The sequence below is a fragment of the Carettochelys insculpta genome, chromosome 4 (genome assembly GCF_033958435.1).
Source record: "Carettochelys insculpta isolate YL-2023 chromosome 4, ASM3395843v1, whole genome shotgun sequence".
Taxonomy (NCBI): Eukaryota; Metazoa; Chordata; order Testudines; family Carettochelyidae; genus Carettochelys; species Carettochelys insculpta.
Genome location: NC_134140.1, coordinates 19,049,911 through 19,073,754, shown reverse-complemented (window position 1 = coordinate 19,073,754; position 23,844 = coordinate 19,049,911). Strand labels below are relative to the sequence as shown.

General features: G+C 48.2%; 1 protein-coding gene across 11 annotated transcripts in view; it reads left to right on the top strand.

Moving 5' to 3' along the window:
• The window catches only part of ZFYVE28 (zinc finger FYVE-type containing 28), a 312,576-nt gene that overhangs the window by 243,208 nt on the left and 45,524 nt on the right, over window positions 1-23,844 (top strand). The window contains exon 10 of one of the 11 annotated variants that reach the window (XM_074992358.1): window positions 19,574-19,888. The exons of the other annotated variants lie outside the window; for them this stretch is intronic. Coding sequence (XP_074848459.1) covers window positions 19,574-19,589 — 16 coding nt within the window. The 3' untranslated portion in view covers window positions 19,590-19,888. Of the gene's footprint in view, window positions 1-19,573; window positions 19,889-23,844 lie in introns of those variants that run through there. 11 annotated transcript variants of the gene reach the window in all.

The following is a 23,844-nucleotide window of genomic DNA, read 5'->3' as shown; positions in this document are numbered from 1 at the left end:
TGCCCTGCAGCCTGTTGGGGCCGGGGCAGCTCGCGACAGGCTAACCCCGGCCTCTAGCTGCTCCCCACCCCCTCAAACTTGGACTGGTCTGGCAGGGCTGTACTTTGCGGGCTACCCCAAGCCTTCAGCTGCCCCCTCCAGCCTGTTTGGTGGGGCACTCCAGGGACTGGCTAGGCTCCAGGGGCTGCCCCCTACCTCCAGTGCCCCCTGCAGCCTACAGGCTGTCAGAGGGACCAGGCTCTGGGGGCTGCACCTCCCTCTGGCAGACCCCCCCACCACGGACTATAGGCTGTGTGGCATGGATCCAGTCTCTCGGGAGGACAGGCTTTCGGAGGCTCTGTAGGCTGTCTGGAGGGGCCAGGTTTTGGGGGCTACCCCTCCAACTCCCCCCCCCCACAACTAGTGGTCTCCACGCAGCCTGCAGGTGGTCCAGGTAGAGCCATGTTGGAGGCTAGGGGCAGCCCTGGAATACCTCCTCCTGTGGCCTGCAGGCTGCAAGGGGGCTGTCCCTATCCAGCGACCCCACGATAGTCTGCTGCCTGTCTTGGGGTCGGGGGCAGGCTCTGGGGCCTGTCCCCATGCAGCTGCCTCCCATGGCCTGCAGACTGTGGGGTAGGGGTAGGCTTTGGTGGGCTGCTTCCCTTTAGCTGCCACTCAAGCTTGCAGGCTATCTGGAGTGGTAGATTCTGGGGGCTGGCCCTCCACCATGGCCTGCAAGTTGTCTGGGGAAGGCCAGGCTCCAGGTCTGCCCCCCACCAACTGTTCCCCCTCCAGCAGCCCCCTCCCATTGCCTGCAGACTGTATGGGGGCTGCACCTCTCCCTCCAGCAGCCCTCTTTGTGGCCTGCAGTCTCTCCACAGGGTGGGGTAGACTCTGGGTTTTTGTCAGGCAAGAAGGCTGACCCCTGCTCTGCTGGCCTCTCTGGGTGCTGCAGCTGCCTCCAATGGCTACTCTCAGTATCCTGTCCTTCCTGTCTGTGCCCCTCCCTTCCTCTCCCTCTTCCTTCTTTCCCTTCCCTTTCCATGTTCTGGGAAATCCTGTAATTTTAGGCATTTCCCACTTTCAAGGCACAACCAAACCCTGATCTTGGTTTAAGTTAGAGTAAGAGGAAGCTGCATACGAAATATTGTGGTCGCAGCTCTTGTGATTTAAAAGGAATTCTTGAGCAAACGTGGCGCAGACAGACTCTAATAGGTAGGTAGATAAATAGTTCATTTAATTACCACATACATAGTCCAATAATTGTTCCAATAAAAGGTATTTCTTCACCCATCTTGTATCTCTACAATCCTAGGACAAATGCAGTTAACAGCACTGAATGCATAAATACAGATTTGTGAATATCCACTGCTGTGTTAGCTTCTTGGTTGTATGTGTCATTGGTCATGCCAGTTTAGGTCCAAGAAGGAACATCATTAGTCTCCTCTTTCTTATTGTTCCCAGGGTGACTAATCACTGATATTTAATGATTCTTTTAAAAGAGGAATGCCATCTTAGACCTCTCTAACTGCTTCCTACAATGTGCTTGTGAATGTTACCTTAACTCTGAGTGGAGCGTTTGAGGCCGTGGTGTTATTTTCAGAAAAACAGATGCTTCAGCAGCAGAGTAATGTGCACTAGAAAAGCAAAGCAAATGTTAAGTAATCAGATTGATAGGTATATTTACTTTTGAGTAATTCAAAATCAACAACAAAAAGAAAAGAGAAGTTTCTGTGTCCTGGCTTAATCAAGCAGCATAAGTGATTGTTAACATGAGCGTCTTCATGTAGCAAGGTCTATGGTAATAGTAAAGAATATCACATCATTTATAGGTATGCTTTCTTTGACCCTACCAGGATTATTGTATTTAGCATATCCAGATAATATAGAACCTTACTAAACATATTTATTTTGCAAATATCCAGCTTCTCTCAACTTCTTGATCTAGCAGTGTTCATGGGTAAGTCATCGTTCAGTCACCGTTTAATGTACCATTAACATTCTTTTGTTGTGCATAATAATCGGATTTGGAGATTTTTTGATATGTCTTTACTTTGTTTTTTGTAGGTGAAGGCAGATAGTCCTTAACTTCCTGTCTGATATATGTTTCTGTCTTTTTCCCTGTTTCTGTGTAAATATGTTGAAGAAATGAAACATGCACAGCATTAAATGATTCAGAGACAGCAGTATCAGTGTTATGCAAATATAACTACTGAACTGTAAAGATCTGGTGAACCTCTGGTTTGATGCAAAGAATGCTTATATAAAGTACAAGCTGTTGTATCACAGAAAGTAGACATCTCTGAAGGAAGAAAACTATTAAAGAATAGTAGAGAAAGAGTATGTCAAAAACTATAATTATGCAATTATAGAATTATGCAATAACGAGGAGATTTTGGGGAAGAAAAGCAAGAGATTCACAGAAGAAGGAAAGTGTTAAATCTGTATTTCAAGTTTTTGAAAATATGAATAAGTTAAACAGAATCAGTAAAATGCTGAGTCTGTCAAAAGACTCTCCCCTTTATGAAGAGAGATGCATGATTGAAAATACTCTTTAGTTTTGGAGTTTAAAATATCATTGAAAAGCTGGATTGGTCTTCCACATGTCAAAAAGACCTTGGAAATTTGTTCAGTGCTGCTGTGCATTGCTACCATTTTTGCATTTTTGGTGTCACAATGCTGCTTGCACTGTGCTATCATGTTATCTCTTCATTGATTTTGCAACATCTAAATTAGAATTCTTAATTTTTTCCCCTCTACTTTTCCTTTCAGGTCTATTCTGTCAAAATTAAAATACAGAAATTTCACCTGATTTCCTTTATTTTGTTAATTTATTGCAAGTATTTAGAGAGAGAGCTAATAAGACTTCTCATGTACAGCTTCTATTCTTAGTGTGTGTGTGTGTTTATATGTAATAATGGAGGGAATCCTCAAGGAATCCATTTTGAAGCACTTGGAAGAGGGGAAAGTGATGAAAAGTAGCCAACATGGATTCACCAGGGGCAAGTCCTGCCTCACCAATCTGATTACCTTCTATGACGACGTAACAAGCTCTGTGGACGTGAGGAAGTCAGTGGATGTGATATACCTTGACTTTAGCAAGGCTTTTGATACGGTCTCCCAGAACGTTCTTGTCCATAAGTTAAGGAAATATGGATTGGATCCTTGGACTATAAGATGGATAGAAAGCTGGCTTGATGGTCGGGCCCAACGGGTAGTGGTCAATGGCTCGATATCAGGATGGCGGTCTGTTTCAAGCGGAGTGTCGCAAGGCTCGGTTCTGGGGCCGGTGTTATTCAACATCTTTATTAATGACCTGGATGAGGGACTGGGTTGCACCCTCAGCAAGTTTGCGGATGACGCAAAACTAGGGGGAGAGGTAGATACGTTGGAGGGTAGAGAGAGAATCCAGAGGGACCTGGATAAATTGGAGGACTGGGCCAAAAGAAATCTGATGCGGTTCAATAAGGAGAAGTGTAGAGCCCTGCACCTGGGGCGGAAGAATCCCAAACATTGTTACAGGCTGGGGACCGACTGGCTCAGCCGCAGTATGATGGAAAGGGACCTAGGGGTTATGGTGAATGAAAGGCTGGATATGAGTAAACAGTGTGCCCTTGTAGCCAAGAAAGCTAACGACATACTGGGGTGCATTAGGAGGAGCATTTCGAGCAGATCTAGGGAAGTAGTTATTTCTCTTTATTCGGCACTGGTGAGGCCACATCTGGAATATTGTGTCCAGTTTTGGGCCCCCCAGTATAAAAAGGATGTGGATTTGCTAGAGCAGGTTCAGCGAAGGGCAACAAAAATGATTAAGGGTCTGGAGCACAAGACTATGAGGATAGGCTGAGGGATTTGGGCTTGTTTAGTTTACAGAAGAGAAGACTTAGAGGTGATTTAATAGCAGCCTTCAACTTCCTGAAGGGGAGCTCTAAAGAGGAGGCTGAGAAATTGTTCTCAGTGGTGTCTGATGGCAGAACAAGGAGTAATGGTCAGAAGTTTAAGAGGGAAAGGTGCAGGTTAGATATTAGGAAAAACTTCTTCACCAGGCGGGTGGTGAAGCATTGGAATGTGTTGCCTAGAGAGGTGGTGGATTCTCCATCCCTTGAGGTTTTTAAGTCCCATCTGGACAAGGTCCTGGCTGGGATGACTTAGTAGGGGTTGATCCTGCGTGAAGCAGGGGGCTGGACTAGATGACCTCCTGAGGTCCCTTCCAGCCCTGTGATTCTGTGTGTGTGTGTGTGTGTGTGTGTGTGTGTAAGTGACTAGTCTCGGTAGTGAGAAAATATTATTTCTTCTTACTCTCTATGACTTTTGTAATAGTATCCTTCATTAGCTATTGTAGTTGGATTTTCATTCTGTTCAAATTTGGTTAGCCAAAGTTTAATGAGCTGAGTGATTTTTTTTTTTCCCCCCAAGTAGAATGGATGATAAACTCTAGGCAAATTGCCTATGCAAAGCATATTTTTGTGCTGTTTCTAATTACTGATTGCAATCCTACGTTAAGATTCTTAATTTAACCTTCCCCAGCCTTGCTCTCAAGGTGTTTTCAGTTCTTGTTGCTGTAATTTCTTAGCCTTCCAACAGAGCAGTTATGAATTTTAAAGTTCCGTCCCATAGTATGATCAGAACTCTTCATAAAAAGATGAACACTGTTTCACCTACAACGTTAGCTTTCAATTCTAATATTTTTTTCTTTCCTCTTTCCAATATATATGATTAAATGTTGTAATATAAACTATGACATAAAAGGAGCTTTGCACTAAAACAGACTGTCTTGTATCTAGTTGTTGGCTCTTGTCAAAAATGTGAAGAGGCTATAGCCATTTTTACCTTTATAAATGAATAGAAATCAAGGATTCCAGTTTAAAATATAAGTTTTAGTGTCTGATTTTAGGAAATTGTGAAGTGTCTTCACATGGTAGCAAGATGCCTTTCCTGTGACTGCAATGCATCTGAGTGATGCTAAACTGTGCATTTAAATGAAGGCTTGTCTCCCCAGTTGGTTTGTAGTGATTTTAAACCTTAACCCAGTCATCTAAGAGTAGGGAAATTGTCTCTTGCCAATATATTATTAGGCAAAGAGTAGTTATTAGGGAAAATAGCAGCAACTGTCCACCTGGGTGAGCTTTTCTTTAGTGATTCCCTAGCCTTCTGTTGAACGTCCTGAATAAAATTTCTCTGTTCTTCTAACAATCATTTCTCTGTAACATAGAATTCTACATCTATATGGCACATCCAGGTGGAACTTTTTAATTTAAAACTAGAAAAGACCATGTTTTTTAATATTGTACTTCCGAGGGAATGGTATGGAAACAGACCAAAAAATTTTAGAATGGATGAAAACATATGCATTTTGGAGCAGAAAATAGCTAGATGCCCAAAAATTGTTCATGGGTTCAAAATTGCATCTGAACCAATACTGTTAACATGTCCACTTGTATCACTTCATAGGAAAGCATTATTACAGATGACATCACCCTTGTCCAACCTTGATAACATGTGCTGAAAAATGCAGCTATGTCCTGCCTGACTAAAATGGACTCTTTTTTTTTTTTTTTTTTTAAGTTATACTAAAAGGAGTAGGAGGAACAGGATAGGCTAGGAAGCTAATACACTACAGAAAGAATAAAATAAATCTTAGATGTGCATATCGGGAGATGTTGAGGGTACAGCTATGGAAGATGTAGTGTCACTGGGTGGCTCCTTTAGCCTAATCAGGATAATTTTTAGGATTACAGAAATCCTAAACAGATCTGTGGAAAACAGAATCCTGAGGGTGTGATGATAAATCTACTAATCCAATGTACTTACATGGGACCCATCACCATAGAATTTGACTGCTTCACAGTATTTTAATGAGTTCATCCTTGTGCTCCTGTCATATAAGGAAGTACTTTTATGCCTATTTTGCAGATGGGGAATTAAAGCACAAAGTATTGTCCAGGGTGGTCATGTAGGAAGTCTGCTAGAGCAGGGAATTGCGTTGTGGTCTTACAAGCCCTAAGCTAGTGTCCTAACTGCTGTATGAGCTTTCATCTCTGGTCCACAGAGGCAATCAACCTGATAGTTGTAATAGCTAATGTTCTTTGTCATGTGTAGGCTGACTGCCTTACATTTTTATTATCCTCATGCAAAAGCTAGTTGTCAGTTGTTCCCCAGAAATGTTATGTCCAAGAAGAGGTGGCAATTGTGTTTGATCCAATATCTTCTGGTCACATATAGATGTACTTCCTTTAATCTTAACTTTGTGTTTGCAGAACAATTTTTTAACCTTATTAGAAACTCTGAAAATCCCTCATTGTTTTTGTTATTTTTAATGTGTTGGCCATTTTGGCTTTGAGACATAATTTCATAAACTATTTTCTATAATGTGTTTGTAGGTTGAGATGAAGTTTTTTCCACCTTTCACCCACTGTTTCAGGTTTAGCAAGGAGTCCCACAAGCTTAACAAGTCCCAATTTTATGTGAACAAGAAAGAGATGCAGTTGAAGAAAAGCCAGAATGTATAGAAGGAATGGATTAGTGGTCGGAAGGATTAATGTCTTGTGTTTCCAATACTGATTATGCTAACGTCTGTTGTGAAATATGCCTGTTAATGCATAACTCTTCTGCTTATAGTTCTGGTAATGAACACATACAGCTAGTGAGCAGTAGTTGACTGCAGGAACCATGAGACAAAAACTACAGGTCAATGAACCTCAGGATTCCACATTCACTCTGGAACTCCTGGGTCGGTGTCTCAGGATGTACTAATGAGAATAGAAGGGAAGTATAGAAAAGGAAATGTTGATTTCATGCACATTAGGTTTTATCAAGCATAAGTTTACGAGGTTAATATAATAGAAATTGTAGTGAATAAATGAAATGTCCAAAAATGAATTAAGATTTTTCTTCTGAGTCAGTTCCATTAGTTATTGTAACATCCAGAAATTGTTTGTAGGGTGTCAACTGCACTGGGCCTGAAACAAATGCACAGTTCTTCTTTGAGTGATTGCTCATGTGCATTCCAAGTTGGGGGTGCGCTGACACACACCCAGTTATTGGAAGCTTTTTGCCTTAGCCAGCAGGTCATTGTGGTGCCTGCTGGAATGGCGCCAGATATGGTGACTAATATATGCACCGCCTGACCCACCCACCCCCGCTCAGTTCCTTCTCACTGCACTCCTGTTCGTTGGAGCTCTTGCAATTCTCTAGTTTAATTGTCATCTAGTAGCCTGTTTTTGTACTGTAAATAATTAAGTACTTGTAAATAGTTTCACTGTTAGTTAATTTTCTCCCCCTGTGAGAGCCAAGACAAGGCTTTCTGTCCCAGTTGGTGCCGAGGAATGCCTGGCTCTCCAGGCTTTAAAACTTGTTCGAAGTATGGCAAATGTATGCCCAAGAGTGACCCTCATTCAGCTTGTTTGAGTTGTTTGGGGGAAGGACATTTAGGTGACCGATGCCCAATTTGCAAGCCGAGGTCTTTGAAAGACAGGGCCCACCGCCTCAAAGTCCTGCTAATGGAAGTGGCACTTCAGTCTCAGGAGTCTCCAGCAGGAGCTGGAAGTGGGGCCTCTTTGGTGCAGAGTGCACCAGCACCATCTTCCACATTGCCACCTAGGGACTCCCACTGCCGGGGGCAGGTGCAGGCACTGTTGCCATTGCAGCACCATAGGAACTGGTGCTGAAGAAGAAGAAAAAGAGGCACAATAAGAGCAGGTCTCCAATGTCAAAGCGCAGTGGATGCAAGTCCATGGCTCCAATGCCTCCTCACAAGGGGCAGGAGGCATGTCCATTGAAGCTTGTGCGAAGTGGGAGCCCACGTTCATTGGACTTGTGTCAGTGCTGGAGGCATTTCGAGTGGCCCAGGGTCTGCTCCAGATGATGGTACCAGGTTCTTCTCCATCTATGGGAGGACCAGCACCATAGCACTGAGGCAGAGAGATGCCAGGTGCGCGTGGAGGTGGTGCAAGCGCTGATTCCAGCACACTGAGTACACTGTTGCTGTCCCATCAGGGAGCAATGATGGGCCAGTTTCAGGTTCCCTGTACTCTGACACAGTCACCGTCCTTAGCATGGATGACATTGGCACCGACGCTGATGGCTCCACTGTGGTCATCGGACTCCTTTTACTCCAGCTCTGGTCAAAGTGGGAACACAAGAGTGTTGCACCACAGACGTCGCAGGCACCATAATTGTTGTTGGGACGATACGGTTTGGTCGCTGGCTTCACAGGGTGCAACACCATGGCCCTTTTGGACCCATGGGGCTTTCATGAATCGCAAGCCCAAGGTGCGGGAGTGACATGTAGGGTGTGAGCATCTGTGGGTGCCCCCCCCCCGCCATTGGAACAGCAGCAGGCCCTGGCAAATACCTCAGAGCCACCTGTCTCCAAATTGTCAGTATCAGTGTCGGTGCTGTCACAGCAGGGCTAGACTCTGTTGGTACAGATAACCACCAGTGCTGGAGACTCAAGGAGCAGCTCAGGCACCTGGTCAGGCTCAAGGACAAGGGCACAGGTCAGCACCATATCAGCTACCAGCCATAATGTTTCCTAGCCAAACAGCACCTATAGTTCTGTCAATCTTGGTGTCACCCAGTTTCCCCAGTGGTGTCTTCTGGGAGTCAATTGGAAGGAGAGAGTGCAGCTACACTCCCCTTTCACGGAGGTCCCAGGGTTCTCCTCTTCATCCTCCCTGGAAGAGACAGTAGCGGGCTCTTCAGCTTCACCTGTGTTGGAGGATGGCAGGGCCTTCCAGCAACTCATTAGAAGGGTGGCCCAGAACGTAGGGGTCCAGGCAGAGGAGGTCAGTGATGAGATGGACCCAGTCACAGACATATTGTCCTCTGCAGGGCCTACTAGGGTGGCTTTACCCATTATTAAAACTATTGCTACCACAGCCAAGACTGTTTGGCATACTCTTGCTTCTGCCCTTCCTACAGCCCATAGGAATGAGAGAAAGTATTTCGTCCCATCCTCGGGCAATGAACACTTGTTCATTCACTCTGCTTCCTGACTCCCTGGTAGTGGATGCTGCAAATCAAAGGGAGTGCCAAAGATTCCAGAGTCCTTCCCAAAAAACAGAGATGCTAAGCGTTTGGATCTGTATGGGAGGTAAATTTGACAGATGGGTTACAGTTAAGAATCGCTAACCAGCAAGCCTTGGTTAGCAGATATGCTTACAACGCTGTTAGTGCCCTCTGCAGGTTTGCTGAAATGGTGCCACCTGAAGCCAAAGAGGACTTCACCACAGCGGTGGAGGAAAGCAAGGTGGTTTCCAAGGCAGAGTTACAGGCTGCACTGGATGCTGCAGACATGGCTACTCAAGTTATGGCATCTGGAGTTGCCATGCACAGGGGTCATGGCTACAGGTCTTGGGCCTACCATAAGAGGTACAACAGGCAATCCAGGCCCTGCCATTTGAAGGCCAGACACTGTTTTTGGTGAAAACTAATAAAAAGCTCCATAGTCTAAAAGACTCCAGGGCCACCTTACGCTCTCTGGGACTACAACATACGCCTCCTAATCAGCGCAGGCACTTTAACCCCCTATCTGCAGTCAAGAAAGTTTCCGCAGCCACAAAGGGACAGTAACAGAAGGCGGAACTGGACAGGCAGGCACCATTTGGGCCAGCATTCTCAGGTGCAAGACCATCAGAAAGGCCCACAGGGGCCCAAGCCACAGTTTTGATGGCATGGTCAGGAGCAGCGAGTCAGTTACACCCATTCCAGCGACTCCACTGTTTTCCTTGTCTATCCCCTTTCTACCATACGTGGTGCAGCATCACAGCAGACCAGTGGGTCCATTGTACAATAGAGAGGTGATGTGCCATTCAGTTCTCCTTGTACTCCCCTTCCCACCCCTTCCTTGTCCCGCTTCAGAGACCCTTCTCACGAGATCCTGCTATGGCAGGAATTGCAATCTCTCCTTGGTTCTGGAGCCATTGATGAGGTTCCCTCCCAGGTTCAGGGATCAGGGGTTTTACTCCCATTATTTCCTAATTCCAAAGGCCAAGGCACGGGGAGGTTGAGACCTCTCCTAGACCTAAGAGGACTGAACAAGTTCATAAAAAGGATAAAGTTTCATACGATATCCCTAGGTCTCATAATCTCAATGCTGGAACAGGGGGATTGTTTTGCTGCTCTCTACTTACAAGATGCATATTTTCACATTTCAATTTATCCTCCTCACAGGAGGTTCTGGAGACAGAAACCATTATCAGTTTACAGTACTACCATTTGGTCTGTCTGCAGCCCCCAGGGTCTTCATCAAATACATGGTGGTTGTAGTCGTGCACCTATGCAGGCAAGGGGTGCAGCTGTTTCCATACCTAGATGATTGGTTGGTCAAGGGTCGGTCTCGAGATGGGTGCTTCAGAATGTACGGCCAATTTGACAAACTTTTGTAGCCTGGGTCTCCTGTTCAATGACGTGAAGTCCATATTGCTCCCATCTCAGACGATAGAGTTTGTAGGAGCCTGGCTGGACACCAAAGCTACATCTACACGTGAAGCCTACTTCGAAGTAGCCTATTTCGATGTGGAGACATCGAAATAGGCTATTTCGATGAATAACGTCTACACGTCCTCCACAGCTGGCAACGTCGATGTTCAACATCGACGTTGGGCAGCACCACATCGAAATAGGCACTGCGAGGGAACGTCTACATGCCAAAGTAGCACACATCGAAATAGGGATGCCAGGCACAGCTGCAGACAGGGTCACAGGGCGGACTAGCACTTCCGGGGCAACAGCTAGCCGCTCCCTTAAAGGGCCCCTCCCAGACACACTCAGCCTGCACAGCACATGGTCTGCAGGGCCATAGGCACGCAGACCTCAGCCGACGCAGTCATGGACCCCCAGCAGCAGCAGCCAGAGGTCCACGCAGCCCTCCCTGCAGGAGCAGGGCTTGCCCTGATCCATGCCATGCGGGAGGCAGCTGAGCACCTCCTTGCCACACTGGAGGAGGAGCGGCCTGCAGGCGAGCAGGACTCAACCCCCAGCCATGCAGCACCCCGACCACGCCCCCGCCTCACACGCCGCCACCTGTGGAGCTACCCCACCAGCACCGACTGGTGGGAGCAGCTGGTGCTTGAGGAGTGGGACGACGACTGCTGGCTCAGGAACTTTAGGATGAGCCGGCGACATTTATGGAGCTGTGCCAGTGGCTCACACCCGCACTCAGGCACCAGGACACCGCCATGCGGCGTGCCCTCCCAGTGGAGAAACGGGTCGGCATCGCTCTCTGGAAGCTGGCCACTCCAGACAGCTACCGATCCGTGGGACAGCAGTTTGGCATCGGCAAGGCCACCGTCGGGGCTGTCCTCATGGAGGTAAGAGGACCCACGGGGGGGGGGGCGGGCGGGGGGCCCGGGCAGGGCAGGGGAGGGGAGGGGTGGGGGGCCTGGGCAGAGCATGGCAGGGCCACGCACACCCTGCTCACCCCTCATTGGTGCTCTCCCATGTGCTTCCCCTGCAGGTCGTGCACGCCATGAATGCCATGCTCCTCCATGGGCTCGTGAGGCTGGGGGACCCAGATGCCACCATCGCGGGCTTTGCCACGCTGGGCTTCCCCAATTGCTTCGGGGCTCTGGATGGGACTCACATCCCCATCCGTGCCCTGCAACACAGTGGAGGACGCTATGTAAACCGCAAGGGCTACCACTCAGTGGTCCTCCAGGCCTTGGTGGACAGCTGGGGCCGTTTCCAGGACCTTTATGTGGGCTGGCCTGGCAGCACCCACGACGCCCGGGTTTTCCGGAACTTGGGCCTGTGCCGCTGGCTGGAGGCGGGGACCTACATCCCCCAGCGGGAGAGCCCTGTGGGGGACACCACCATGCCCCTCTGCGTCATCGCAGATGCGGCATACCCCCTCTGGCCCTGGCTCATGCATCCGTACACGGGCCATCTCTCTGCCAGCCAGGAGCGCTTCAACCAGCGCCTGAACCACGCGCGCCAGGTGGTGGAGTGCTCATTTGGCCGCCTCAAAGGGCACTGGAGATGTCTCCTTACCCGCTTGGATGCGGGCCTCAACAACATCCCCCAGATTGTGGGTGCCTGCTGCGCCCTACACAATCTGGTGGAGAGCAAGGGGGAGGCCTTTTTTCAGGGCTGGGCTGGGGAGGCTGGCAGGGCCGATGTCCAGCCACCCGCTGCCCCCAGTCGGCAGGTGGACCCCGAAGGGACCCGGGTCCGGGAGGCCCTGCGGGCCCACTTCGATGAGGCCGCGGGGTGAACTCTGCCAGGCCCCCTACTGCCCCCCCTTCCTCCACAACACTCCCTGCCCCTACGCCCACACCACGGAGCACCCAACAGCAACCCCCCCACACTTTTCCTGGACAAATAAAAGCACGCACTTGTTGGTGAAATGAAACTGGTTTTCTTTGAACTGTTTTTTTTAACTAATAACAACAAACTATATACAAGACCTTCTAACTAAACTATTATATAAGTGAATAATAAAAAAGTTTGCATATATTATATGTACAAAAAACAGAAAACCAGGGATTATAAGGAAGGGGAGAACTATTTACATGGGGGGTGGGGCAAATGGGGGGCACAAATAAATAAGTCCCAAAACAATATACAAGGGGGGGGGCCACGTCCTGGGCCCCACGCCCCTATAGTCTGGCACTGGAGGTGGGCGGCCGGGAGCCCCGCCTCGGCCGCAGCCCTGTCCGGGGCTGGCTGGCGGCCGGGCAGACCAGAAGATACATCTGGCGACTCTCAGCTGGCCCCAGGTGTCCCTTGGCGGTCCAGCCCTCGGTGGCGGGTGGCGGGGCGACGGCGGACGGCGCGGCGACGAGCGGAGCAGCGGGTGGCGCGGCGGGTGGAGCACTCAGGGCAGGCGCAGCGGCAGCCGGCGCGGCATGGGGGGCCAGGTAGTCCACGAGGCGGTTGAAGGTATCCATGTAGGCCCCCCATGCCTCTTGGCGCCAGGCCAGCGCCCGGTCCTAGAGGTGGAGGCGGCGTTGCTCCACCCGCAGGCGCTGCTCCGCGACCTCCAGCTGCCGATGATGGATGGCCAGCAGCTGGGGGTCCGTCGCCAGCGTGTGGAGTTTCTGGGTCCGCCGTCTTGCCCGCCGTGGGGCCGGTCGGTCCTCCGCCGAGGGGCTTGCTTGGAGCAATGGCCCTGGAGGGGTTTCCAGGACCAATGAAGCCTCACCAGTGCTCTCCGGTCCTTCCGATGGTGCAGCTGCGGAACACAGGAGTGGGGGAAGAAGAGTGGAGACAGGCGTTAGTGTGGGCCCCGAGCCGTGGCCCTTGTCCCCCTACCCCTGTGCTACAGGTTCCCCATCGCCGTGAGATGCTGCTGTGATGGGGTTCATGGGTCCCCCTGCACTGCACCCTGGCCCCTGGCGGGAGTGACTCTCACTTCACTCAGCAGGGTCTGACAGGAGAGGTTTCTTAGACCACATATGCCCAGTTTCTCCCAGGAGTGACAGTACAGCAGTCAGAGACAGTCCTTCCAACCCGTCCTGGGGAGAAGACCCCAAGGGGTGCCCCTCTGGGGTGTAGCTTTCCCCCTCCTCAGGCTGGCTGCCTTCCAGCTCTCCCTTCCCCTAGCCTCTACCTGCGGGCCCCCCCCCCCCCCCCGATTCAAAGCCAGCTTGGCTCCTCCCTCCTCTTTGTTCAGGGCAGAGGTGTCACCTGCCAGTTGTAGCGCCAGGATCATCCTTTGCCCCTGGGAGCTATTCAGCTTGTTGCTCGTATCTAGCCTGAGTCTCACATTTGCACTCCCCCCACTCCATCACATGCTGCTGCTGCTGCGGGGTGTCCCACCCCCTCCTCCCAGGGGACCCTAGAGGTTCCGCTCACCCCTGCCCCGGAGATGGGGTATGGCACTGTCGTGCTGGGGGCGGGGGGCAGGGGCTGATGCACTCCTGTGAGGAAAATGGCACTGCTGTCCTTGGGGCCATGGCCATCTGGGCATGTGGAGGGCCCTGGCCACATATCTATTACCCCCGCCTCTCAACCCCGGGGGTGTACACCAGAGGGGGGTACATACCTGTAGGTCCACTCCCACGGTCCGGGGACACCTGGGGGGCGGACGCCCGGCTGCTGCTCTGGGATGGGAGGAGAATGTGCAGCCCCGTCTCAGCGGAGGAGGAGTCCCCCTTCTCCTCCTCCTGCTGCGATGCCCCGGGGTGGGCTCCGGGGGGGGGCACTGGGGTGTGGGGCTTACCTCCAGGGCGGACTCCGGCTCCGGGGCCTGCTGGGGCTCCTCAGCCGAGATGTCAAGAGTGGCCGGAGGGGAGGAGGTGTGCCGGGGGCCCAGGATGTCCCTGAGCTCCCTGTAAAAGGGGCAAGTGACGGGGGCGGGCCCAGATCATCCGGCCGCATCCCGGGCCCGGGCGTAACCCTGCCGCAGCTCTTTGACTTTACTCCGGACATGGTCCGGAGTGCGGGCAGGGTGACCCCGGGCGGCCAGGCCCTCAGCCAGCCGAGCGAACGCATCCGCGTTCCGCCTCTTGCTCCCCATTACCTGGAGCACCTCCTCCTTGCTCCAGAGCCCCAGCAGGTCCTGAAGCTCGGCCTCCGTCCAGGAGGGGCCCCGCTGCCGCTTGCCGGCCTGGCTGCCCTGGGCGCCCTGGGGGGGCATCCCCTGGGTGCCCTGGGGGGGCTGCCGGGTAGCCATCGGTGCGCTGGGGGGTTCTTGGGGCTGCTGAAGAGCATGAAGGCTGGCCGCGTGTTATTGCTGCTGCCTGCATGCTCTCTCAGCTTCCTGCACAGAAAAGGAGGGGGCGGGGACCTTTAAGGGGCTGCTGCACGCGGCCACCATTGAGCTGAGGGGCTGTAGAGAGCGTCTCCCAACCCCTCAGCTGATGGCCGCCATGGAGGACCCCGCAATTTTGTTGTTGCAGGATGCGCAACGACTACATTGTCCCTACTTTGACGTTGAACGTTGAAGTAGGGCACTACTCCTATCCCCTCATGGTGTTAGTGGCTTCGACGTCTCTCCGCTTAACGTCAATGTTAATATCGAAATAGCGCCCTACACATGTAGCCGTGATGGACGCTATTTCGAAGTTCGTGGCGCTACTTTGAAGTAGCGTGCACGTGTAGACACGGCTCAAATGTGCCAGGGCGTTCTTACCCACCAGCAGATTTCAAGCCAATGGGGGGATCTTAACCGCAACATCATAGCAGTTCCCACCACGATGGTCATATTACGTATGTGCCTGCTGGGTCACATGGCAGCGTGCACCTTTGTGGTTCAGCACGCCAGGATGAGAATGCAGCTGTGGCTGGCATCAGTGCATCGCCTTGTCGGAGACAGTTTAGACTTAGTGGCTATGGTGCCACTGCAGATTCTAACAACCCTGCACTGGTGGCTGGATGAATAAATTGTCCTCACAGGAGTCTTTTATCCCACCGCTGCCCTTCCTTTACCTGGTAACAGATGCCTCAGACCTGGGGTGGAGAGTGCAGGCACAAGGCTCCAAATTCAAGCTCTGTGGAGCAATTCGGACCTTCAACTCCACATCAGTGTGTGGGAATGCAGGGCCATCAGACTAGCCTGTGTGACCTTCAGGGCCAATCTGGCAGGACATTGCATGTCAGTGAGTACAGACAGTGATGGCAGCATGCTGTATTAACAAACGGGGGTGCGCACTCCACTCCCCCATGTCATGAGGCCATGATGCTCTGGGAATTTAGCATACAGCATGGCTTCCTGTTGCAGGCCCAGTATTGGCCAGGGGTACACAGTTCATGGGTGGACCAGCTCAGCGGGTCCTTCATGGATCATAAGTGGTCACTCCATCCAGAGGTCATTCAATCCATTTTCTGGATGTGGGGTCATTCCCTAGTGGACCTGTTTTTGCCTCCCACCTTAACACAAAATGCAGGACATTTTGCTCTTACTGCAGTCTGAGTCTGGAGTCCTGGACGGATATCTTCAGTGTCCCTTCATCAGGCAGGCTGATGTGTGCCTTCCATCCAATTCCACTAGTCCACAGCGTCCTTCTCAAGATTCGGTTGGATCAGGCATGGATCATCCTAGTGGCACAGGCATGGGCGCTCCAGCACTGGTACTCTACCCTCCTGCACCTGTTGATTCTCAAGCCAATACCGTTGCCAATCCTCCCACACCTGTTTACACAACAAGCGGGTGGGGGGAGACTGCAGCACCCCAACCCCCAGTTGCTGCACCTCACAGTGTGGATGCTGTGTGGCTGAGACGCATGGAGCTGGCCTGTTTGGATCTCATAAAGGAAATATTATGAAATAATAGGTTACCTTCGTAGAGGGTTTTCTATGTGGCTAAATGGAAAAGGTTTTCATTGTGGGAGGCTCAGAGAGGGCTCTCTCCCTAGCAGGCCCCCATCCTGATAATACCTGTGGGGCTTAGTACAGGAGGGACTATCCCTTTCCTTGGTCAGGGTGCACTTGGCAGCCATTTCAGCCTTCCACTTGGGCCATGGATCATCTCTGTTCTCAGACCTGGTGGTCAAAAGGTTTCTGAAGGGTTTAGAAAAAACCAAACTCCAGGTACAAGCCTGGTATTAGCCAAGCTCATGGGGGCACCCTTTCAAGCCCCTTGCTTCCTGTTCCCTGCTGTTTGAGTTACAAGACAACATTTTTGGCGACAATAACTTCAGCCAGACGGGTGTCTGTGTTATAGGCACTTGAGGTGGATCCATTGTGTACAGTGTTCCATAAGGATAAGGTTAGACTGAGACCTCACCCTGTGTTTTTACCAAAGGTGGTCTCTGCATTTCATATGAATCAGGACATTTCTTTACCGGTATTTTACCCAAAACCTCATACCTCTCTGCAGGAAGCTTTCTATATGGGTAGGACTAGGCCCTGTCGAAGGACGCAACAACTGTTTGTGGCAGTAGCTGATTGGATGAAAGGCCTCCCAGTCTCCTCCCACTGGATTTCCTTCTGGATAGTGACTTGCATCAAGGGGTGTTATAAGCTTGTGGGGGTGCCCCGTCCCCCAGTAAGGGATCACACCACTAGAGCACAAGCTTCCTTTGTGGCATATTTGGTGCAGCTGCCTATCCAGGATATCTGCAGAGCAGCCACCTCATTGAGGCCAGGGCCGGCCTCAGCCATCTACCTAGATCTTCCCCCGGGGTCAACGCCTGAGGCTGGCCCTGAGTACAAGAAGCCTGCTGTGGCCCCTGATTGCCAGGTCCACCATGATGGGTTCCACATCCGGGAAGCCCTCTGGGAGACTTTCACCAGAGTGACCCTCACCCGAGCACCCCCTGCAGGCACCTCTTGCCTATCCACCCCTCACTGTTGCCCCCACATAACAGGGGACGTGGGGGTGTTGCAAATGTTAACCTTTACTTTAGCAGTACATGAAACTATATTAACAATAAACAAAAGAATTTTTGGAAAAATAAAACTGATTTTAACTATTTACATTCATGAGTGAGGGTAAAGTAATTATATGTATTTGGGGTTTTGGAATTGCAGGGGTGCGGGGGGGCAGCTTAACTTGAATGAGAGGCCGTGGTTGTGGATGGGGTGGAGAGCTGTGAATCCTGGTGGCCACGGGAGGCCTTTCTGTCCCACGTGTGGGGTCTCCATCAGGACACAGAGGGGGCTGGGAGCACAGGGAGGTGACGTGGGCAGTATCCATGGGCTCAGCCTTGGCAGCAGGGCTGCCTTAGTGGGGCCTGCCCTGGCCAGGAGCCAGGCCACAAGGCCCCTAAGGGTAGCAGGCAAGAGGTTGGCAGGAAGATGGGCAGCGAGGGCCTCAGTGGTGTTAGGGGCACAGGTGCAAGGGTGCCTGGGGTGGTGGAAGGCTGGGCCAGCAGCTCCGTGAAGACCCTGAATATAGTTTGGCGCATGCCCACCACCTCTGCCCACGTGTCCCACCGCTAGGCCAGGCTGGTCTCATTGAGTGCCAGCTGCCACTCCACCAGGGTGTTCTGGTGGTGGTGGGTGTCTGTGTATGCATTGGGACCTCCAGGTGCAGGCCTGGCGGGACCCCATTGGTGGGGCTCCTCTGGCCCGCTCACCCTCGGGCTCTGCTGCCTCTCAGCTAGGATGGTGCTAGCCAGCGCCAGTTGGGTGCTGAGGGTCTTCTGGCCCTTAGATGTCTCAGCTGTCAGAGATGGGCTGGGGGTCAGTCCACCATCCTGACCCTGGATGCCTACCCTATGCCTCCCATGGCAGCTGGGCATGTAATACAGGCAGGTGACAGGAGCCTTCCCCGAACATCTGGCGCTGTCCCAGGCCTGTATATACCCCTGACAGAATTCTCTAACTTTATACCTGACTGACTGGGGGTCTGGGGAGGGTGCCCTCGGGCGGCCAAGCCAGTGGCCAGCCAGGCAAACATGGGGGCACTCTGGCGATGGCCAGTTGTATCCCGGAGGACCTCCTCCTCATGCCAGAGCCCCAGGGGTTGCTGGGGCTCTGGCCTCAGTCCACAAAGAGGCCCCCTACTTCATGCCCTGGACAGTGCCCTGGGTGTCCCAGGGTGGCTGGCTGCTGACCTGTAGCTGCGGATGCTGCAGGGCGGCTGGGGAGCATGTGCAGCAGCAGGGCATGTGCTTGTTGCCTCCACACTCTCAGCTTTCTGCCAGGGGGTTTCTGGGTCCTTGTAGATGTAAGAGTGGCCAGAGGCAGAGACCATGAAGCCCCGCTGGTGCTGAAAGGGGCATCTCCGCACTCCAGCTGGCTAGTGCCACGAAAGACTTCTCTTTTGGCAGAAGGGGTTGCGGAGCATTTACACACACTTTCCTCCAGAAGGTTCTTTCAGAAGAAGATGCTCTTCCTGGTTTGGGAGTGGAATATGGCCTCCAGAAGAAGCACCACGTTCTTTAGAAAGGAATTCAAAAGAATGCGTTTTGTGTGTGGATGCTCTGTTTGTTTGTTTGGAAGAGGGCATGATTTCCGAAAGGACTTGCTAGTGTTGATGGGGCCATACTGATTAGTTTCTGAGGAGGAGGATATAAGATGAACAAAGGAAGCTCAGGGGAGGTTAATGAAGGATGCTAGATGTAAGGTAGGCTGATTCAAATCCATGGAGATCATTTTCTAAAAGACAGGAGGAGTCAAATCTGCATCTGATACAGATTGGCCTAATTCTATTTCCATGCCAGTTTTCACCAGCGAAGGGTCTGCCCCAAGGATTCATAAATGATAGATTCATAGACTGTATAACCAGGAAGAGCCATGCAATCAGCTAATTTGGCTGGATGGTAATTCTCAGTTTCTGAATGAGAAACAAAGGGCGATGTTTGTGGCTGGCACTGACCAAACAGTGCTTCCTAGTATTTATGAGAAGACCACGAGGCTGCAGTTTTCTGCACACGAAGGAATCTTGAAAAGCTGGGATTTTATGGAAGCCCTCGGTGAAGGAGTTGATACAATTAAGGCATGAGAAGATGGACATCCTGGAAGAGACGTTCAGCAGATGTGGAAGGAAAGTTAAGATGAACGTGTTAATGAGCAAATCTGCAGAGAGGCACAAGCGTCATTAGAGGTGTCAAAAGGTATGTAAATAAGGCTAAGGGCTGTTTTGCCTGTCTTCAGAGTTTTATGGTCAGGCCATTCATGAAACAATTCCAAGTGGAAGTGTAGATGGAGCAATATATTTAGTAGATGAAAATAATTTTGTGTTTTATTTTTTGTTTTTCCTCAGGGTTAATTCTGCATGAACATACATACTTTTCACTGCCTGAAGGAGAGGAAAACGTAAAGGAAGAAATACCAGTTTCTTCAAGAAAGAAAGAAGAGGATGAGGGATGGGAACAAGAGATTAAAGAGACAGGTGTGAATAGGCAAAGAGAAAGGGAAACTGTTAGAAATGTCAGTTAGGTAATTTATGGGGCTTTGTTAATGTGAAAAAACTGGTTTAATCTGATATTGAATGGTTTATGGCTGGTATGAGTTTGTTTTTGTTTATGGAGTCTTGGTGCTATGTGGGATTTTTTTTTCTATAGGACTAAAACCACAAGTTTTCTTTTTTTGGGGATCAGGCATAGACCACACCTTTATAGATGCTGATGCTTCATTTGTTGTATAATTATAGAAAGTGAAGTTGTTTGACATGCTCATGTTTAAGTCAGGTAAAAAATAAATCCTTTCCCATAATCATGTGTGATGCCTTATATATCTAGGCAATCTGAGATTGTCTTCTCTGTTTTGACATTCTTGTCTCTTCTTTCTCTCATCCCCACATATTTTCTTTTCTTGTTTGTTTTTGGGGGGAAAGGGGCAGTGGAATGCTAGGGGGAGGACAAGTGCAACATTTAAGTAATAATACACTATTCTACACTGGACTTTGATCAAGATGCAGCTCACCGCACGTTTGCCAAATATGGGCAAAATTCTCCCATTTTATAACTAAATGAAAGAAAACAGGTGATATAATATGGTCTTCAGCACTTAGAAGTCTATCAAGGGGAGAAATGTGAGAAATAATCATATGACAGTGTCGTCATTCTCATGCTTTTTATGCTACAAGGGCTACTGCTTTGACTTCTGCAAATATTACTGTCTAATCTCAGGTGATAGGCCAACTGGTATACTTTGACTCCACATACCAGAAGGTATATTTAAGTGGTCAGCAAAAGCTTCTAAAAGGTAGCAATTGCTTGATACAAAATGCTTCTAGATTGTGAGATAGGGTTTTTTAGTTGTTTTGTGTGTTTTAGTGATTTCCCAATTGTGATTTACTCACCAGTTGTATTTACCAGATATACAACTTGCTCACTTAATTTATGTTCAGTCTTTGTAGTCTTGCTTTCCAACTTGCGACACACATTGAAGAAAAGTACATAACACTAATAGATGATTCAACAGTGTTGCTAACTTCAGCAATTTTTATCAGGCTTCTCATGAAATTTGGCCTTTTTTTAAAGCTTTAGCTCCTTGAGTGATTACACAAGACTTTTTTATTAAGATAGTTCTCATCCCTTTGGTAATGGAGTTGGAAAATGTAAATCCTAAGGGCTCAAAAACCCAAAGGCAAATAAAAATAAACTCAAGTGCATTGGTTCTTTTAAATTCCCTAGCTCTTTAACCAGCGCTAAGATTTTTGAGGACTGACTCCTGATGTGTACAATGTGTGGAACACTGAATTTAGCAAAACTGGATACAATAGGAAACTAAGAAATGTTTACTGGTTTTCTTCAAGCAGGATTTAACTGATAAATAAGGAAAACAGAATTTGGTCCATTCTCAAAGTAAATGTTACCAGCTAGAGGAAATTTCAGATGAGGAGCAAAATTGAAATTGAAAAACTATAGAAGGTAGACAACTTATAGTTTCTGTATTCTGTAAGTGCCACTGCTACTGAAAATATTTGAGTTTGAGCAGTAGCTTTCATCTTCTCATGGCAGCTTTTCCTGCAGGATCATAATGTGCACTCATAATTTTGGGATTTGGGGGTATTTTTTGTTCTTTTTGCATAATTTTACTGCTATAGGACTGGCTATGATGTGATATTTTAGCAGTATGACCACATTTCAGGATTAGGAAGGTGAAGATGAGCTGTGAGAGCAAATCTTTGTTTAAATGCAAATGTATCTTCACAGTGAAAAGAATTGGCAAGGGAAATTACGTAAAACAAATGAAAGTGAAATGGATTTTTGTTGAAGTCTGATAAATTATTTTCCCCATGTGATGATCCATATTTCAGCTAAAATGTAATATACTTGGGGATTTATTTTTAAATTGGCAATCAGAAATAAGGAACATGAAGGGGAACATTTTGAAAGTGATGTTTGGGAGGCATGCAAACAAATTGTATAGTTTCTTAATGAGATTAAAGCATGTACCTTTTTATATGCTGTACAGCTTTGAAAAACCCCCCTTAAGTGTTCTTCTGGACACTTGCCTGCAAAATTAACTGTGTTTTAAATATGACAGGCGTAAAGAATCTGGATTAAAGCTGATTTAAATGCTTCCCACATACATACATTCCATTCAAAATGCATGAAAAGTCCACTAATTGTCAGGTAAAGGGGAAAAAACCAATTATTTCAAATTACCCAATTATGTTTCTTCGGACTAAACGTATTTCTGAGACAGCCATATCTCTCTAGTTTGGATGTCTGATGTTTGCCATTTAGACCAAATTCATTCAAACGGTCAAGATTTTTTTGTAATGCCTAGAACCAATACATTTGCTTGGGAGTACATTTTTCTTTCTCTACTGTAAAATAATTTGCTTCATTGTGTGAAACTTCCCATAGTAGAGTGTCATATCACCACTGAGATATAAACACTGTTAATTGCAAATCCATGCAGTGGTGAAATACTATTTGAAACTATTTTTAATTGTGCTTTTGAAGATGGTTACATTTCAAGAAGACAATGTCCTTTGAGATCATAAGGATATTTACAGGCTGTTTCACTGCAAGTCTGTATTGCATTATTTTAAATAGTTCATCTTTGCTCCATAGCCAGTGGATTGCTAAACTAGCATTTGGTTTTCATGTGGCCTCTCTTTCAGCCTCTGCATAGGAAGCTAGGTCAGGTTTTAAAGAAAATGTTGAGCCGCATGGCAGATTTGTGGCTATTCAGTCTTGCGCTGACCTGGAGAATGATGGATTTGTTAAGTCATATAGCATAGCAGGACAGGAAGCAAGAAGCAACTTATTACATGGGCTTTCCCTTCCAATATCCCTCCTTCATTCCAACAGCTTAGAAACAATGTTATGAATCTTGTCTTGGGTGTTTTAAAAGTCCTTTGGGCTTATTTCTTTGGTTATATTGGTATGAAACATAGAAATGTTTTTGGAATGCCTGGTCCTGGTGTACCTCCATTCTAGCATAGGCAAATATTTACATGTCTGCACCTGTTGATTCACACTTTACAAACAATCTTTTGTTCCTACTCCAGTGTTCTTAAATGCATAATATGAATAAAATTGATGATTTTCACAGAGAGCATGCCCACTGGTCCTGCCATGTGATCTGCATTTTTTGTACTAATGTAAAATATAGCTGGTCACCCAAACAGTAAGTGACTGTTACTGTCTGTGGGTTTTTTTTGTTTGTTTGGGTTTTTTTTTTTTTTGGTAAGATTGTTTGCAATCCATTGCTTTATTCTCTCCCCCCCCCCCCCCTTTGAGTGGTTCATTTTGCTTCCATATGATATTTTTTCAGTTCTCAGGATGGCTTATGTGATTCTCCCCTCAGCTCCATCTCCAGCAGTGACTATGGCAGTGTTTCTGTTACTACATGTAGTCTCTCCAGCATATATGCTTTGAGGTAATACTAATCTCACTTCACAGTCACATTTGACTAACTATATTGGGTGATAAAATGTTTCACTGAATTAACACGAAAGTTAATTCACTGAATTAACACGAAAGTGAATTCTGATAATTCTGATAATTCTTCCATTTGAAACACTGGCATATTTATTTGTGTAGCTCATTTTTATGCTAATGAGGTCACTATGGAGTCATACTGTTTGTGGAGAGGTGTGATGAGAGATATAACAATGAACTATAAAATATTTGGGATCATCACTGATCTCATATTTCCTCATGTTCAAAAAGGTACTTTTTAGGTACATTCCTAAGGAGTGCTTAAGACAACCAGCTTTTCAAATTTTAGAGTTTTATATATCTGAAACAATAGGAGTTCATTGCAAAAAGAGACATATTGAAAAACAGTGGTCTTGACTTTCCAGATGACATAACTCTGCCATCTGTTTTCTGCTTTATGGAAACCTAATAGTAAAATAAGAGAAATGTCACAATTAACAGTATTTTTTTTTAGTTTTGCTCTATTTTGTTGTCCAAAAATTTGTTAAGAATGCTGGCCTGTGTTCTAATCAGCTAAGCTTATTTGGGGGAGAAGATTCTTTGTAAATTAATTTTCTGAAGAGAAATTAGGATTATGAAAAAATATATTTTAGGGTAACAAAGTTATTAAAACAGAAATATAGTTTAATTT